Source organism: Rhineura floridana, chromosome 1 (genome assembly GCF_030035675.1).
Source record: "Rhineura floridana isolate rRhiFlo1 chromosome 1, rRhiFlo1.hap2, whole genome shotgun sequence".
NCBI classification, from domain to species: domain Eukaryota; kingdom Metazoa; phylum Chordata; class Lepidosauria; order Squamata; family Rhineuridae; genus Rhineura; species Rhineura floridana.
Window position 1 is genome coordinate 160,181,196 of NC_084480.1, and position 16,722 is coordinate 160,197,917.

Below are 16,722 nucleotides of genomic sequence, written 5' to 3' on the forward strand. Positions count from 1 at the left end.
CTCGCACCAGGTCCCGGTCCCCACTGAGGATTAAGTCCAGGGTTGCCGTCCCTCTGGTCGGTTCCATGACCAACTGGTCTAGGGAATAGTCATTTAGAATATCTAGAAACTTTGCTTCTTTGTCATGACTGGAACACATATGCGGCCAGTCTATGTCCGGGTAGTTGAAGTCACCCATTACTACCCCATTTCCTAGTTTGGATGCTTCCTCAATTTCATATCTCATCTCAAGGTCTCCCTGAGCATTTTGATCAGGGGGACAATAGATCGTTCCCAGTATAAAGTCCCTCCTGGGGCATGGTATCACCACCCACAACGATTCTGTGGAGGAGACCGCCTCTTTTGGGGTTTCGAGCTTGCTGGATTCAATGCCTTCTTTCACGTATAGAGCAACTCCACCACCAATACGTCCTTCCCTGTCCTTCCGATATAGTTTATATCCAGGGATAACCGTATCCCACTGGTTTTCTCCATTCCACCAGGTCTCCGTTATGCTCACTATATCAATGCTCTCCTCTAAGACCAAGCACTCCAGTTCTCCCATCTTGGTTCGGAGGCTCCTAGCATTAGCGTACAGGCACTTGTAAGCAGCGTCTCTCTTCAGGTGTCTTTGGCACTTCTGGTTTGGCCTGTGGTAATTTTGCTCTTCTGAATTTATATCCTGTGCCCCTGCTCTCACAATGCCTACTTCTAGGCCTACCCCTTTTAAAATTTCATCATTTCTTTGGTTTTTATCCCAGGGGGGAGGTTTATTCCGAACCGGACCTTTCTCAGCTCCTGTCGGGTTTCCCCCCTCAGTCAGTTTAAAAGCTGCTCTGCTACCTTTTTAATTTTAAGTGCCAGCAGTCTGGTTCCATTCTGGTTCAAGTGGAGCCCTTCCCTTTTGTACAGGCCCGGCTTGTCCCAAAATGTTCCCCAGTGCCTAACAAATCCAAACCCTTCCACCCGACACCATCGTCTCATCCACGCATTGAGACTGCGAAGCTGGGCCTGTCTGGCTGGTCCTGCGCGTGGAACCGGTAGCATTTCAGAGAAAGCCACCTTGGAGGTCCTGGCTTTCAGCATCCTACCTAGCAACCTAAATTTTGCTTCCAGGATCTCACGGCTGCATTTCCCCATGTCGTTGGTGCCAACGTGCACCACGACCACTGACTCCTTCCCAGCACTGTCTACCAAACTATCTAAACGACGGGCGATATCCGCAACCTTCGCACCAGGCAGGCAAAACACCTTGCGGTCTACACGCCCATCACACACCCCACTGTCTGTGTTCCTAATGATCGAATCATCCACTACAAGGATCCCTCCACCCCCTGGAGATATATCCTCGGCACGAGAGGACAGCTGCTCATCCCCCAAGAAATGGGTCCCTTCTAAGGGATCGTTTCCCTCTTCCTCAGCTGGATGCTCTCCTTCCCCGAGACCATCGTTGTCCATGATAGCAGGAGAGCTATCATCGTTGGAGTGGGACACAGCTATAACGTCCCTGAAGGCCTCCTCCACACACCTCTCTGCCTCTCTCAGCTTTTCCAGGTCCGCCACCTTGGCCTCAAGGAAATGAAGTCGTTCCCGGAGAGCCAGGAGCTCATTGCACCGAGAGCACACCCACGACTGCTGTCCAACAGGCAGATAGTCATACATGCTGCAGGCGGTGCAAAACACTGGAAAGCCCCCACACCCCTGCTGGCTTCTTACCTGTATAGTTTTGTTTAAGGTTTATTACGTCAATGGGTTGGAGACTGAGGTTTAGTTGAGGTCAGGGAACAGACGGGCAGAGTAGGGGGCCCTGGCCTTGCCCTGCTGCCGAACTCGCTCTGCTGCTTAACTTGCCTTGACGCTTCGTCAGCTGGGGCTCCCTCTAGCTCGTGGAGCAGGCTCCCTCGCTAGGGTGCTCTGACTTTATATGTGTGGCTGGTTCCTCCCAGCTACTGCTGCCAGCCAATGATGTGTTACTTGAGGCTGATGGCTATCAGCTGGGGCTTAACTCTTTAGTATTATCTCAGGCTTCCTTCCTTTGAAGGCAGGAAGGCAGGCTTCCTTCCTGAGTGAGGGGCTGGGCTGTTTAAGCTTTTGGCTGCCTTTAATCTAAGCAAGGGGCTGCGACTTCCAGGCAAGTCTTTTTTGTTTGTTGTTTTCCCACCTAGAACAGCCTGACCTTTCTTTAACCTAGGGAAACAGAGCTTGTGGTTATGTTTCAGGAAGGCTGAAGCTGCCCTTTTTAGCAAGGACTGAGCTGACTCTCTCCCTGTATGTATCGGTGGGGTTTCCTTTTCCCCCTTCTCTCCGACTGGAATTTAGCCTTGTTTACAGTGTCCCCTGAAGCTTTCCTGCTAGGGTGGTGTTGAAAACTAGCTTTCTATAGGCTTCCTTCTCCTAGGATCTGTCTCCTAAGATATAGGTTCTTTCAGGATTTGGCTCCTAGCTCAGGGTGACCTTGGGCTGCCCTTATTACTTATTGCTCTGAGCTGTTTTACTTCAATTAAGTAATGGAATAAATGGGAGCTACTTACCCACTTTTCGCTCTGCTGCTTAACTCGCCTTGACGCTTCATCAGCTGGGGCCTTGACGCTTCGTCAGCTGGGGCTCCCTCTAGCTCGTGGAGCAGGCTCCCTCGCTAGGGTGCTCTGACTTTATATGTGTGGCTGGTTCCTCTTGTGTTGGAGAAAATACCCCGTGAGGAATAAGCACAGCAAAGATAAGTGTAATTAACTGGGATTGCGGAGAAGATGTTTGAGCATTTAGAAGATATGCGATATTTTTTAAAAATGAAAATTGTATAAGTATTTATTCTGGAATAAATGCAGGTAGCTCCTGTCCTGCTGAGTGCCACTCTCCCATTCCAAATGCACTGTTTTTTTTTCCACTTGGGGCAAAAATGTTTAATTAGAAGTCCTCAGAAATGCCACAGAAAGGGGTGGGTAGCCTTGTCAGTGTTTGTTTCTTAGGGACCTCATGAGCACTTCCATTTTTCAGTATTAATGGGAGGACTGCCCAGATGGCAAGGACTTTCTATGAAAAATACAAGGCAACTGACTTTCATAGTTCAGGACATCCAGAAAGTCAGATCTGGTTATCCTAAATCATCTAAGTCATCTAAGAATGGCAGCTTTCCTCCCAGGACAAATAGCAGCTGCAGGAGAAAAGGACTAATCTGGACCAGGACAAAGAGCGGGGGCAAAGGATTGAATTTCTCTCCCTCTCCTCCTAGGCTGTAGTTCCAATGCTGATCATCCCCTCCTGCTGGTGCTGGTCTTTTTGAAAGAAAAAACAATCACACAATTGCTAACTCATAACCTAATGCAGGGGTGGGGAACTTTTTTAGCTCCACAGGCCAGATCGTTATCAGGATCAGCCTTGCGGGCCAAATTTGACAGGTGGGTGGGGCTGCCCAGGTTATATGGACATACCACAAGAGGGAGGCAAAGAACCATTGCACTGCTGTCCCTTAATCCTGTCCCTATTATAGTTATTTGGCTTAGATGGACCTTTCAGAAATTAGAGGTTGTGTTATATGCCCTGTTCTCAGATGAGGACATGAAGGCAGCGAGAAGGGAAATCATTAGCTCAAGTAAAGATATCAGTAGCCAAGCTGAGGATAAAAGCTCAGCACCTGAGCTCCCAAGCCTTGGTGCGTCCACTAGACCTCTTGGCCACTGCTGTTAGTGACATGATAGGGCTGCTGTTCCATTTTTAGTCCTCTGATATGAATGGTTTCTGCATCTATATATTTAGGCAAATGCTACAAAGATCCATACCTTCACAAGCCTATGATATGAGTGTGTACTATCCACTCGACAATTAATATGCTTAGTGCATTTTGACTGTGAACAGGCAAGAGCTTGGAACCAGAGAAGAACCTATAATTCAGTGATACAATTTGCTTTGTACATGTACAATCATACATGTACGATCGGACACTGGTTAGAGCAGCAATAGCTGCCTACCAGGTGGCAACAAAGGCAACAAAGAGGGAATTCTTTGCTGCCTCTATTGCGTCTGCAGAGTGCTGCCCCAGGAGGTTGTTCCAAGTGGTCCGAAGCCTGGTCGGTCCAGTTGCTCAGGAACCCATGGAGCATTCTAAAGCCTCCTGTGACACATTTGCTAAACACTTTGCCGATAAAATTGAGCACCTGAAGAGCATGACTCCGTACGCCGTGGATACAGGAAGTGAGCCAGAGTCGGCCAGTTGCATTCCGGTTAAATGGTGGGATCGGTTTCAGCCTCTTCCCTCTGAGGAAGTGGACAAGGTGCTCTCTACTGTGAAGCCAACCACCTATCTGTTTGACCCTTGCCCTTCATGGCTCATTATGAGCTGTAAAGAGAAGCTGAGCGAAGGGATCAAGGCAGTGGTAAATGCATCCTTGGAAGAGGGTGCAATGCCATCAGCCCTCAAGGTGGCAGTAATAAAGCCTATCTTGAAAAAGCCCTCCTTGGATCCCCAAGAGTTGAATAACTTCCTCCCAGTCTCTAACCTACCATTCTTGGGCAAGGTGATTGAGCGAGTGGTGGCCAAACAGTTACAGACACACTTGGATGAAGCAGATTATCTCAATCCATTCCAGTCGGGCTTCAGGACTGGACATGGAACTGAAACAGCCTTGGTCGCTCTGGTGGATGATATGAGGAAGGCGTTGGATAGGGGAGAATATACCTTCCTCGTCCTCCTGGACCTCTCAGCGGCGTTCGATACCGTTGACCACAGTATCCTTTTAGATCGCCTGGAGGGATTAGGAATAGGGGACATTGTTCTATGGTGGCTCCGTTCCTATCTTTCAGACAGGCACCAACGGGTGGCATTGGGGGATGAAGTTTCAGACTCTTGGCCTCTTAATTGTGGAGTCCCACAGGGTTCTATCCTCTCCCCCATGCTATTCAACATCTATGTAAAGCCGCTGGGGGCCATCATCAGGAGATTTGGGCTGCAGTTTCACCAATATGCGGATGACACTCAGCTCTATCTCTCGTTTAAATCCTCACCAGAGTTGGCTGTGAACACCGTGTCCAAGTGCCTGGAAGCCGTAAGTGGATGGATGGGAAGGAATAGGCTGAAGCTGAACCCTGATAAGACCGAGGTGTTACTCGTGGGAGACAAGAGAAGGTTAGGAGATATTGACCTGGTGTTCAATGGGGTAAGACTACCCCTGAAAGACCAGGTACGCAGCCTTGGGGTCATTCTTGACTCCCAGCTGTCCATGGAGGCTCAGATTTTGGCAGTGAGCCGGGCAGCTTGGTATTAATTACATCTAATACGGAGGCTGCAACCCTGCCTTCCTATCCACCTGATCCCACGGGTGATACATGCCCTGGTCTCCTCCCGCTTAGACTACTGTAATGCGCTCTATGTGAGGTTACCCTTGAAAACGGTCCGGAAACTACAGCTGATACAGAATGCAGCTGCATGTTTGATTAAAAACAGCCGTCGCCGTGATCATATTACTCCGGTGTTAATAGATCTACACTGGCTGCCAGTTGTTTACCGGGCCCAATTCAAGGTGTTGGTGTTGACCTTTAAAGCCCTATACGGTTTCGGCCCAGTTTATCTGAAGGAGTGCCTCCAGCGTCACCAATTATCCCGCCCGACGAGATCAGCCATACAAGACCTTCTCTCGGTCCCACCAGTTAAAATAGCTAGGCTGGTGTGGACCAGAGAGAGGGCATTTTCGATTGTGGCCCCCACCCTCTGGAATTCCCTTCCTTTCGATCTTCGCCATGCCCCCTCCCTGATAGGTTTCCGCCGGGCCTTGAAGACCTGGCTGTTCAGGCAGGCCTACGGGATCTCTGGGGTAGATTAGCTTTTAATGCTGTTATTAACTGGAAGGGTGGTGTTTAGATTAATTATTGATTGTGGTCCTCATTGGTTTTTATATTGTATTTTACTGTGTTATGTACGTCGCCTAGAGTGGCCGTTCATTCGGCCAGATAGGCGACTCATAAATAAAATTTTATTATTTTATTATTATTATTATGTAAGCTCTCAGGTTCAGTTCCTGGCATCTTCTGTACAACAGGTCTTGAATAATAAGGTTGAAGAAGCTTATCTGCAAGGCAGAGAAGACAGTGCTGGGTTAGACAAAACAATTGTTTGATTTGGTATGGCAGATCAAGGATTAGCATGTTCTGCAGCGACACGTGTGTGTCAATGTGTGTTACATTTTTATCTACAAGAGAAAAGTTGTGTGGTCATTTGAAAAAACCATCATTCTTGAAAAAGAAGGCAAAAATCATCCATCGGATGCAATTAATATTAAAGATGTTAATCATTTTGTAGCTATGTGCAAATATTACTTAGTATGTTATCAGATTTAAATATTAATAAGAGCACATCAATTGGTACAGTGTATAATGGCACAATAGGTTGTTTAACATTAATGTTTGAAAAAGTAGAAAACAGCAGCGTATATTTGTTTTAAACAATCTCAAGTACTTTTATTGGTATTTAATATCTTTCGAGAGAGACTGGTTTTTCAGTATCTCATCCTCTCATAAAAGAGCTTCAGACATCATTTTGCACATTTGGTTATACATCAGCTAATGCTTAGCACCTGTTGGAGCTAAATAAATCAAAAAATGAGAAATTGGAACCAGCCAGATCCCAGGCATCTTGACAAAGGTTTTGCCCAAAGTTACCAATCCACCACTTGCATAACAGACAGAAGAGATATTCCAAATGTGCGTGAGAAAGGGTAGGAGTTGCAATGTATTCTGATTACTCAAATAAAATATGTTTGAGGAATTAAAGAAGTAGGAAGAGGGTGGTTGTGTTAAATCAAATTCTTGGGCCCTCGGTCCTTATGCTTGGTTTGTGGATGAATGCTATGAGAGCTCTTGCACAGTGCAGATCAGGAGTTGCCAATGCAAGTACCATGGCACCCACAACATCCTTCATTGGTACTCCCATGCAGGGGTAGCCAGACTCTGAACTTTCATTTGTTTAAAAAAGTAGGTTTTTCACCCTCCTAGAAAGAAAGTTCAGAAGTAAAATGGGCAGGTATCCTTCTAAGCAATTTCTGCGAAATGAGCCAGCCTGGCTTCAATCTGTCAGTGTCATTTGGGTAAAGAATGAAAGTGGAACTGTGATTGATTAGAGAATTCTTTGGACACCAGGTGTCATGAGCCCCTTGGAAAACATTTGGCAGGATTGGGAGAATGGGGAGGGGGTTGCAGATATTGGGGAAGAGTCTGATGAGACCACAGAGCTTCCTGAGAACCCTGTCAGCCCTGTGCCCAGTGTCTGTTAGTGTTTCTGCTAAGGAAGGCCTCAGCAGCCCCCCATCACCTGAGATGGAAAGTGAAGAATATAGTCTGGCTTCATCGGCAGCTAGACCAGACTTATGTGTTGAGCAGCCACATGTTAATAAATCTGCTGGAATATTCCAGAGATATAAGGAAGGGGTCTCTCTCAGAGTCAGATCTGACAATTTCCCCAAGGTCACGTAGACAGCAGAAGGGACGGTTACAACTTGAGAAATCATCCTCTTTTCCCAGGAGAAGTCTCCGGCTTGCTTCAAAGACTGGAAAGTGCTAGATTTTGCTCATGCAAGTAGTGTGCCCACCCTCTCTCTTTTATTTGGAGTGTCTTTGGGTGTTGTGACAACTTTCCATTGCTTCCACAAGCCTAGTTGCATCTCCCGGTGGTCTGTGTCCTGATTCATGCCCAGTATGCTTTGATGCTATGTTCCTGTGCTAACCTCTGGAATAAAACTCTGTGCAAAATCCAGTCTTCAAGCTCTCTGACCGGAGGGTCAGAAACCAGGTCACTAGGCAGTAGGAATCCTGGGGTCCTAAAGAGCTAGTAGTCCTTCTGTCTTCCTGCTTTGCTAGCAGCATCTCCTTAGTTGTCCTTTTTTTCCTAGGAACCAAGATTCATCTTTTCTGTGGTGGGTTCATCTGAGATCAGATACTCCCTAGATGTTATTTTCTGCAAATACTACTACATAATAAGCATGGGTGGATGTCAAAGAATCCCCTCCCCAAATGGCAAATGCAAAATATGAGAACTTTGCAAAGAGGCTTAGACATGTCTCTTGCTGTGCAGGAGCTGATGTCTAGGCACTCATGAAGAATTCACTGCCCAGTTAATTTATAGTACATTGGTATATGTGCCTACTTCAGAAGTAAGTCTCTTTGTGTTTCGTGGGGCTTACTGCCACGTCAGTGGGTACAGGATAGCAGCTTTAGGATTGGCACTGGGGAAAACAGGGTTATTGTCTCTTTAACAGTTGTATCTTCACAATCAGGAACAGCAGGACATAGCTAACTTCCCATGATGAACATGTGGTTCTCCGGAGGCAATGGGGGGAGAAGCAGTAATGATATTACTCTCTCTAATTCTATGTTACACCATACCCCTCACAGAAGTCATGTGATTGGCACCCTTAGTACTCTCTCAAAATTCAAAATATGCCCACTGGTCCCAAAGGTTGGCAACCTCTAGCGTAGATAATACTATTCTCCTTTGCTGGCTGAGCTATACCAGCATTTTCCAAGCTAGCAATGTGCCAGATTTGTCTCTTCCTTCTTCTGTCACAATGGAGCAACTACCATTTTAAATTGAAAATTCTCCACAACTCAGAAAGTCATTGGGAAAATTCCCAGTGGGTCATAGAGCAACCTGAAGGACATAGGAAAGGAAAGATCAGACTACTGAATACAGAGGCCCTGTATAGCACAGTGGGGAGGAGAGCCTGGCTGGGAGTCCAGAGTCTGCAAGTTCAAATCTCTGCTCGTGTCTCCTGGGTGTCAAGGGCCAGCTAAAGATCACCCCATAGTGAGTGGCTTAGGGGTTACGTGCCCTGCCACCTGTGCAGCCGTGGGCAAGCTGCATAGTCCCAAGGAGCCCAGTGGCCCCCCAGCTGGCAGTTGCGGACAAGGAAGGGGCTGGCTTGTGCAGCTGTGGCAAGCTGAGCAGGCCCTACTAGCTGGGGAGGACTAGCCTCAGAGGGAGGCAATGGGAAACCCCCTCTGAATACCTCTTACCATGAAAACCCTATTCTTAGGGTAGCCATAAGTCGGGATCGACTTGAAGGCAGTCCATTTCCATTTATAGAGCAACATGAGAAGCTTGCATCCCTGTAGCTGTAAGTTGGAAAAAGGACATCTTTGAACTGAATGTGTTTTTGGAGGTTCTTCACCCTGCAGATTGCTGTTCTTTCCAACCAGACTCTGCGAACTCTGGAGAACCGCCTGGAAAAGGCCCGATTTAAAACTGAAGAGGCTGAACGTATCACTGGCATGTATCAGAAGCTAAAAGCACATATGCAGGTGAGATGCATGCACACTCTAAGACAGCCCAAGGCCCATATTCCTTCATCAGTAATGTTCCAGGGACTGCATGCCAGCTGTAGGTGGGCCATAGCCTTATATGCACCTCATCCATCCACACATTAACCTCCCATCTATCCACACTCTTTGTTTGTTCCATTTATATACCACCTTTCCTCTAAGGAGCTCAAGGTGGCATACATGGTGCTTCCCCTCCTTATCTTATCCTTGCAACCAGACAGGTCTTGTGTGTCCAGAGTTCTCATGTCCAGGAGGTGGGGAGATGGCCTGTTCAGGACAAAGTTGCACTCCCCTTGAAGGAGCAGGTCCACAGCTTGGGGGTACTCCTGGATCCAACATTGTCACTGGTGGCTCAGGTGGCCTCAGTGCTAGGAGTGCCTTTTTCCAGCTCAGGCTGGTTCCTCAGCTTCTGACTCTTTTGGATAGAGATGACTTCGCCACAGTACTCCATTCTCCATCCAATCAGATTGCATTATTACAATATGTGGGACTGCCCTTGAAGGTGATTCAGAAACTTCCACTGTCCAAATACAGCAGCCAGATTAGTGGCTGGGGCTGCCAGTTTGTTTCTAGGCCCATTTTAAGGTGCTCATGATAGTGTTTAAAGCCCTAAATTACTGAGGTCCCAAATACCTGAAAGACCACCTCCTTTCCTACAGACCTGCTCTCGGGTGTTGAGATCAGCAGAGAGGGCCCTTTTGGTAGTTCCACAACCCTCGGAAGCTTGGGGGAGTCGCCCGGGAGAGGACATTTTCTGTGGCAGTCCCTAAGTTGTAGAACTCCCTCCCCAACAAGATGCATCTGGCAGCTTCGCTATACTGTAGAGTTTTAGGTGAATGCTGAAGACACACCTCTACCTTTGACACCTGAGACCAGAGCTTGGAAGATTACTTTTTAAAAGGAATAAATTACAATTACTGTTACGTAGCCCCAAAAAGGAATGAATTACCATTACCATTACAATTGTTCTGAAAAGAATTGATTACTTTACTGTTACTTAAAAGTAATCACTACAATTACACTTAAGTTACTTTAAAAAAACTAGAGTGCCTACAAGCTGCTGGCCTTGGCTGCTGTACACGAAGTTCCCTAAAACAACATTAAAAATAAACACATACAGAGGTAGTAGAATAATTCTTTTTATCCATAAGATAGCAGTGGTGGTCTCTCCGCTAGTAAGGGAGGTGGGGAGGGAGGCCGAGGCCACTACTCAGATCTTTGCATGTCAAACCAAGTGCAACCCCCCCCCCCCAGCCAGCATCATCTCTCTCCCTTAACCACCTCCCGGACCCTGCCCTGCCACCAACTAAGGGACACCCACCCGAGCAAACATTTTCCCCTGAGATGCAAAATGCAAATGCAGCAAAGTAGCCAGGGAGGCAGGAGAGGCTGCTTTGCATGCCAAGTGCAAACACAGTATTAACACACACGCAAACACAGAGTCATCTTTCACCTCCACAGTTCTTTATCTCCATTCTGCTGCTGCCTCCTTCTCCTCCTTTATCCATGTTCTTGTCTTCTGGCTCCTTTCTCCCTCCACTCCATTCTTCTTCACCACCGTCCATTTTTTTAAACAATTGTTTTCTCCACTGCACCCCTGTCTTGCTCTCCACTTCCTCCCCACCCACAGAGCACGAGGGAAGAGCAATGCTGCACAGAAGCCCAGTTTGAGACACATGATTGTCATCCACAAATCAGAGGAGCAGAAGACTTCCCCTGCTCCCCCCCCCAAGTAATGCCCAAAAGTAATGCTGGAAATGTTACAATTACTCCTCAAAAGTAATCAAATTACTCCTCGTTCCAATACAATCAAAATGTAAAGAAATTACCCACTTGTTTCTCAGAAAAGTAATAAATTACAAGTAATTCATTTTTTGTAACTACCCAGCTCTGCCTGAGACATATGTTTGCAGGACCTGCCCTATTTTGGGATTTTAGGTTGTTTTTAAATTGTTTTTAATGTAATATTTTAAAATTGTTGTAATCTGCCCTGGGACTTTTGGTTGCCAGGCAGATTATAAATGACGATGATGATGATGATGACAACATGGATGAGTGGGGGGTTGAACTGGTCTCCCAGATCCTTGTCCCTGCACTCTGCTATTCCGCACTGCTTCTCTTTCTCAGCACCTAGCATAAAAACAGAGGGTTGTACCCAACTAAGTCCTACTCAGAGTAGACCCATTGAAATTAATGATCTTACATTATTTATTTATTTATTAGATTTATATCCTGCCCTTTCTTACAGTAAGAGCCTAGAGCAACACTATGTCTAGCCATGTCCATTAACTTCAATGGGTGAGTAAGATTAGGATACAATCCACAGTGAACTGCTCACTATATTTCCATGTTACATACTAACACAGCATGGAAACTTGGGGAGCTGTCAGTGCAGAGAGAGAGTGAATAGCAGCCACACACACCCTTCCTTGTCCCTCAACTGTTTTCTGCCAGTCAGTTGAAATCCCCACAATCTTCTTCCTCCCCCAGTTGATTAGCAGAAATAGCTGAGCAGTGGAGGCAATGGGGCTGTGAATGGGGAGGGGCTGAAGAGAATGGGCAAGGCCTGGCAGAAGAGACCAGTGGGTCGATGGAGAGAGCCTGCAGGGTACAAGGCATAGGTGCCCCACCCCTGTGCAGTGAGGTGGTTGCTGAGAGGCGGTACCCAACTTTAGCCTATTTCCTACCATCTTGGAGACAGGGAGATGCTTTATATCACTTGTTACCATGTTGCCACTCAATTTGCAGTAACTAAGGGGGTTTTGATCTGCAGATTGGGAGCTAGTCCTAGAAGCCCAATGAGTAAAGCTCTGGGTTAGGAGCCACTGAGGGAGTTGCATGTCTTCAGGAATTTGTGTTCTGTAGGTGTGAGGCATCAAAGCTGTTTGCTCCGCAACCCATTCTGGGACCCTTAATCCCTTTTCTAGGAGGAGAGCCTACACTTCCAGAACAAGCTGGATGCCCTGGAAGCTGAGATTTTACGCCTGCGCCATGAACTCAAGGATCTGGAAAGTGTGAACTCTGATGCACAACATGCTCGTGATGCAGCTAGGGTAGGGCGTCACCACAGTGTTAGATACAGGATGATGTAACAATACATACATGTTGTGGAACTGCTCCATTCAGCATTGCAGCTGTACTTTAGGATCTGAATAAAACAGGTCCACAGTGACCCAGTACCAGGTGCAATAGGTTATTGGGCAGAGGGTCCAAACAAGCAAGCAGGGTATAGTAGGTACTAAAGGTAATATTGGGGATTATGTGGTAAAAAGGCAGTGAGGATGGGAGGTACTATAATGCCAAAAGAATGTGGGAGAAAGGGTGTTCAGATACCAAGAGATGCTACAGGAGAGACCCTCAATGGCTTGAGACCTAGATATATGTTGGGAGTACCTCTGTCCTTACCAGCCTGTCTGAGCCTTGAGGTCGGCTGAAGGGGCGCTTTTCATCCCACGAGCAACAGTTGTGTGGGGACTCAGAGGAGGGCCTTTCCAACAGTTCCACCCTGGCTGTGAAATTCTCTTTCCCTGGAGGCACAAATGTTTACGTCCATAATGAGCTTCCATCGTCTAGTCACAGCATATCTCTTGTCCCAAACTTAAGGTATAGTAAGTCCACTCTAGATTTTTATTATTTATTTATTTCATTTATTATTTGATTTATATGCCGCCCTTCCTCCCAGCAGGAACCCAGGGCGGCATGTGATAATATGATCATATGATAATATGATGTTACAGTACTGGAAATGTAGCATTGCTCTGTTGATTTTATGTTTTTCTAATTTCCTTTAAGTGTTACATTACTTTCATTGGGTGGTTTTACTGACTGCATTGCAATGGTTTTTGTGGACAGTATGTAGTATGTAAATGCTGAAAATGCATAATCATATTACATGACCTTCCTCTGTAAGGAGATCCTTTTTACAGGCTGTCTGCAGTCGTCATCCATTTTGCAAATTAATTCTATTTGCATGCATATACTTTATTTCACATATTTTATTCCAGTTTTACAGTTCAGGCTTTCAGATAACTGGGGACTTGTTCTGAAGACATTTTCAAGCTTTTTAAGCAAGCATATTAGCTAGAACTCTAATTTAAAACAAATAAAATAAGAATTGAGATCCTCATTAATGTACCAGATAACAAACCCTTAGCCTGGTTCATGTGTCACTTCCAGAATATGGTTTAATGTGAACATGCACTTCACTCCTCCCCTGCTCCTTCCTTCAGTGTGCTGAGGAGGAAACAAACCAGAGGAGGTTTTGGGTTATGTGCAAAACAGCTTTTCTAGTTAGTTTCACCCAAAGCACATGCAGTAAGCCTTGGCTTACTGTTCTTTGTTTGTTTGGGGGAAGTAAACACAAGCACAGATTTACACATAACATGAAGCCAGCCAGATGAGTGGAGGAGTAGCAAGGTGCCCACATTTTCAGCAGTGTGCATGAGCACACTGATTGTTTACCTTAAGCCATTGTTTATTTCAAACTGTGCTTTAATGTGATGTGTGAACTGGGTCTCTCTTGCTTGTGGAACCCATAATTTTTCCTTAATGGGTCAAACAGCAACTGGGGCAGATTTCCATCAGGAAAACAGTATGCAATGAGGAAGGGTTAAACCTGCAACTCTGGTTATGATCTAGTGTTGATTAGGTTAGATGAGAGCACCAGCAAGGGTTCCTTAGGGAACTGGATAATCTGGAGCTCTCTGAGACACTGAGATTGGTTTCTTACCACATCAGTAGGCCTATTTGGCTGTCCGAAAACAGGTCTTTTAAACACAGAGGTGCTCACAGTACATCCCTCTTTAGAGATAAGGATGGGAGAGTAGGTCACCTCCTCTTCCCCTCACAATGCAGGCGCAGCTCCTGACCCAGGAAGAAAGCATCTACCGAGAACGGAAACTCCGTGATAAGAAGCTGAAGGAGCTGAAGAAGCTGACTGAGGAAAAAAGAGTGCAGAATGAGCGTGCAGAAAGACGGGTACTTATAGGACCTTCTGCTCTCCATTAAGTGATTGACATTCCCTAAGCTGGTTCTCTGCCTTCAGACCGGGTATTGGCCAAATATATGTTGCCTGTTAGTTAGCTTCTGTTTGTCCTGACATTAACAGCAAGACTTTAAATTTCAGAAGTTCTTGATTTTGGATTAGCTAAAGATCTAAAAACACCAGAATGGGCAAGCAGCTGCACTAGGAACAGGTGAACAACGAAAGCTGAATGTGCTTTTAAAATTCTGTAACCAAGAAAGGAGGAATTATGTGATCCTCACTGATAATATGAGTTAAGCACATTTTCATTCATTTGCTTAATTTACATACAGTAAATTAATTTGCTTAATTTACATACAGTATGACAGGTCATTGCCAAGGGTAGGGGAGAGGAGCTCCAAGTCTCCCATGCCCTCTAACCACTGGAAATCCTGCTGAGCACTCCACAACCTGCCCCCTCACGTACAAATACTAACCTGGGTTTTCCCAGGATTTGCCAGTGAACCTTTTTTCTTAGTCATAAGATTTAGAAATGTCTTGTATTTTAAAATAAAAGCCAAGATTATTATAATGCTATATTCTGCCCCCTCTACCAAACACATTTTTTTTGCTGTATATGTGTGAAATTGCAAAATATATACACTGCCTATGAGCTGTCAGAGGGATGCTATAGTAAAACATTCTAATATGGTTCCTGATGAGCTTTAAAAGGACAACATTGAAGCAGATTTTAATCCAGGGATGGGGAACCTCCTGGTCCTCCAAATGTTACTGGACTGCAGCTTGCATCATTCCTGGCCATTGACTATGCTAGCTGGGTCTGATAGAGGCTGGAGTCCAACAACATCTAGAGGGCCATTGGTTCCCCCCCCAACCTATTGTTTGTCAACCAGGCATCTGAACAAGGATCCATTTCTTTCAAAGGGGTGGGGTAAAGAATTACAGCCTCACTGTTGTTTTGGTCCTTCAACACTAGCCATCAGATTTGGTAACTGAACTCAAACCTTGGCTATGGAAATTCCTAGACCCATTTGTTTAGGGTTATTTAATTATCCAGTTGAAGCACAGACCATTCAGTGCCTGTTTTAAGCCCTTAGAGGCCAAGGGTCCCACTATGAATCCCTCCCCACCCCTGCTGTTTCCTCTTCCATCAATATCAAAGTTTCTCATGGATGATTTTTCATTCATGCTGTCAAAACCTGGCTGAACTCCACCTCCAGATAAGAAAAAAATAAGTACGGCTAGTAGCAGTTGGCAATTTTACACTGCCGTATTATGGGGGATCACTTCATTTACTCCCTCCTGTGGCAAGTGTTAATTGGGGTGAGCTGACTAATCTGAAAATGTGGTAGGGGCTAATGTGGATGTGACTAAATACACAGAGGATCCTGCCAGGGGAGAGGGCCAGACTAGATAATTTTTAAGCTCTGTGCTTTGATCACCCAGAGCCCCTTTCACATATTGCCAGCCAGTGTTGCATTCAAAGAGTCCTCTGGCCCTTCTTGATTTTCCTCCACACGCAACCATTTTAACTCCTCTTTGGCTAGGTGATATCTTCTGTGCGGGGGAGAATATCATCAACAGTCTTCTGGTCCCCACCAGCTGTCCTGCGCTTTACAGTTGTAAAGGGGAGATAGTAAAGAAGTGTTAGTCACTAAATTTGAAAATAGTAATCTAACCAGTTCAACATACAGTTAAATGTGAGATTAGTAGATTTTTTTAAAAAAAACTGGCCAGGCTCAAACCAAATGGGAGCCATTCCTGCACCGGCTGTTGGGCCACAAATACCTTGTACAGGTGTGCTTTATCTGTTTCAGCAGTCTCAGAAGGACCGTGTCCCGTTTGGGGCTGAAGAACTGCTCAAAGAGCCCCAGCTCAAAAAGACAACTATCCTGAAAAATAAACAAGCCATGTTAACTGCAACAGAGGGCTTTGACAAGATCCGAGCAGCCACTGGTGTCACTGACGCTCAGGTAAGAACTTTGCCCTCTGTCTCCTCTCAGACTCCTTCCATGTTAGCTCCTTAGCTGAGAGAAGGTAACATTAGATCACAGTTAAACCCACCTTCCCAGTCTCTTTCTAGAGTAAAACATTTCTGGCTCCCCAGTCAGAGATCCATGCAGCCATCAGCATTAGTTAACGCAGATCAGGTCAGATTTGAGGCTACCATGGATGCATATGACCTGCCTCACCTTCACTGATAACATATTCTGAGAATATCAGTAAGCCCAGTTTGGCACTGAGGCTGCAGTTCTGTATGTACTTTCTGGGAGACAAGCTCCATCAAATTTGAGGGGACTCACTTCTGAGAAAACATGCATAGGACTGAGCTGCATAGCTATTCCAGGCGAAAAAGGAGAAAATATTGCGACAATGTTATGGGTTCTGTAAAAGACATCCCACAGATCTTGTCTTCTGAGTGCCTTTTCTCTTTGTACCCCTGAATTCAAAAAGAG

The 16,722-nt window shown here is 45.8% G+C and overlaps 1 protein-coding gene across 2 annotated transcripts in view; it reads left to right on the plus strand.

Moving 5' to 3' along the window:
* ODAD3 (outer dynein arm docking complex subunit 3) overlaps positions 1 to 16,722 on the plus strand; it is a 37,275-nt gene that overhangs the window by 16,387 nt on the left and 4,166 nt on the right. Inside the window, exons 5-8 of one of the 2 annotated variants that reach the window (XM_061640327.1) lie at positions 9,160 to 9,261; positions 12,210 to 12,335; positions 14,137 to 14,259; positions 16,084 to 16,239. In XM_061640327.1, coding sequence (XP_061496311.1) covers positions 9,160 to 9,261; positions 12,210 to 12,335; positions 14,137 to 14,259; positions 16,084 to 16,239 — 507 coding nt within the window. The remainder of the gene's footprint in view (positions 1 to 9,159; positions 9,262 to 12,209; positions 12,336 to 14,136; positions 14,260 to 16,083; positions 16,240 to 16,722) is intronic. The other variant, XM_061640336.1, reaches the window with a different exon arrangement.